General features: G+C 36.1%; 1 protein-coding gene across 1 annotated transcript; it reads right to left on the bottom strand.

Moving 5' to 3' along the window:
• Positions 1-290: 290 nt before the first annotated feature.
• LOC102915763 (vomeronasal type-1 receptor 4-like) lies at positions 291-1754 on the bottom strand. The gene is made up of 2 exons (XM_006996383.3): positions 857-1754; positions 291-322 (listed from the first exon to the last, which is right to left on the bottom strand). Exons 1-2 carry the CDS (start codon positions 1743-1745, stop codon positions 291-293), a joined length of 921 nt encoding a protein of 306 aa, XP_006996445.2. The 5' UTR covers positions 1746-1754.
• Between the last annotated feature and the right edge of the window lie 226 nt (positions 1755-1980).

The following is a 1980-nucleotide window of genomic DNA, read 5'->3' as shown; positions in this document are numbered from 1 at the left end:
CAACATTTACATTGCCTGTCCTCTTTCTGTTCTTTTGTTGTTTCATCTTTTCATTCCTATAATCAAACTCTTACAGAAAATTCATCTCTGCTCAGGACAATATCAAAAGATGGATGTAAATATTTAAAAATACCATTTCTTTCAATGAAATCATAATCCATAGGGAAAAATAGGTATCATATCAATTAAGAGCATTAGGAATATGTATCATAATCAATGATACATTGTGTGTGTATGAATTTAATTGAGTTGTGGAGAAAAAATAAAAGAGCAAATTTGCAGCAAGTTTTCTAAGTTAGCTTAGAAAAATAGCATATGTTTACTCTCATGAACATGCTGCCTATAATTGTTATATATGGATTTAAATATGGGAGTAAATAAAGGAAATGAGAAGGTAGTTAGAAAGGGCCTGGATGTTCTGCATCTTTGTTATATAGAGAGAATATAATCTCTCAGCATATGTATTGACCCTTGAATTTTACATTTCCACTACTCGAAAGTTGTTCTTTGAGATTTAGTTGCAGTATATGTGTTGTAGAAACATCAAATTGTGCCTCAGTACCCAATAGTCAGTTGTTTTCTGCATTTTGACTAGTTTTGGACTTCTGTAATGATCTCTATTTACTACCAATGGAAGTTTCTTTGCTGATGAAGGCTGAGACCTACTCTTACATCTGGGTATCAGAGTAAGTACATAGAATACATTTTTAAATTATATTGGTGTAGGAAGGTGGAAATACTAAGTTCTCCTCTAGATTAACGGCCTCATCAGGCATTAAAATATGGAGCTAAGTTGACAGTCCCAGACAAAACACACTTAAAATAAGAACAGGTGATGTTTTTCATGATCTGAAACAAGTGAGTCTAGGCACCATGGAGTAATGATTCATAAAAACAAAGGGTCCAAAACAGGGAAAACATAAATATATTAGGAAACTGATGTTCACCAGCCACAAATTGTAATTATGCAAAAGAGCAATGAAGCCTTGTAAGATGGAAGAGAGAGTATAAAAAGCCAGAAATGTACACACTAGGGCCAGGATGCTCTGGGTGGCTCTGGACTCAAAGCTGATTCTGCTGGAACCACAAGTGCTATGGATGTGTTGAACCCTCTGTTTGTGTCTGTACAGAATGACAATCATGTAGCCACTAGACCAGGCCATGAGCAAAGAAAAGAAGATTTCAGGGCATACCACCAGTGCTGAATAGAGGGAGTCATTGATTTCATCCCGTCCAGCAGTTGAGCAGAATCCAAAGTCCCATTTTCTTGTCACATTTTTACTATTCCTTTTGATAAATTGGTACACAGGGAAAATGACATTTATCAACATGTACAAGACCCAGAGGAGGGCAATGCAGCATTCAATGTATTTTGCAGATTTAACTTTTTGATCCTTACAGCAGAATTCCTTCTGACTGATGGTGATGGCCTGGAAGATACTCAAGAGGCAGGTGGTGCCAATGGACACACTCCGGCCAACCCTTTGAATATATAAAATCAATCTGCATCCAAAATAATTTACAAACTGCTTCAATCCAAAAGCTGCCATTGTGAGTGGCACTCCTAAAGAGAGAATGATCAAGGTGTTGGCTGCCATTAGGTGCATGAGAATCAAATCTGTGGGCTTTAATTTGCTTTCTCCATAGTGAACTCGATAGTAGTAAAAAAGAGAGAAATTTCCCAGAATTCCAGCTGTAGTTTGTGACAATAAAATGATTTTGATGGTCAGATTCCAGAAGTCCATTTTGTGATTGAGTATGTTTTTCTGTAAATAATGGCCAAAGTAATTTCTCTGGTCAAATGATTGAAAAGTATTAGTAATCAAAAAAGTGTTTTAGAAATGACTAAATCAAAAGTCCTTTAGAGCTTTGGAGTACAATCTCAGCTTGGATTACATATCACGAATTTCTCAAAGTTAATGTCAGGGGCAATTATTTCTCAACATGCATACAACTGTAAGATATCTAAAGGCCTCAGCA

The sequence above is a fragment of the Peromyscus maniculatus genome, chromosome 1, assembly GCF_049852395.1.
Source record: "Peromyscus maniculatus bairdii isolate BWxNUB_F1_BW_parent chromosome 1, HU_Pman_BW_mat_3.1, whole genome shotgun sequence".
NCBI lineage: Eukaryota > Metazoa > Chordata > Mammalia > Rodentia > Cricetidae > Peromyscus > Peromyscus maniculatus.
The sequence above is the reverse complement of the archived record's forward strand: the minus strand, read 5'-3'. Positions and strand labels throughout refer to the sequence as shown.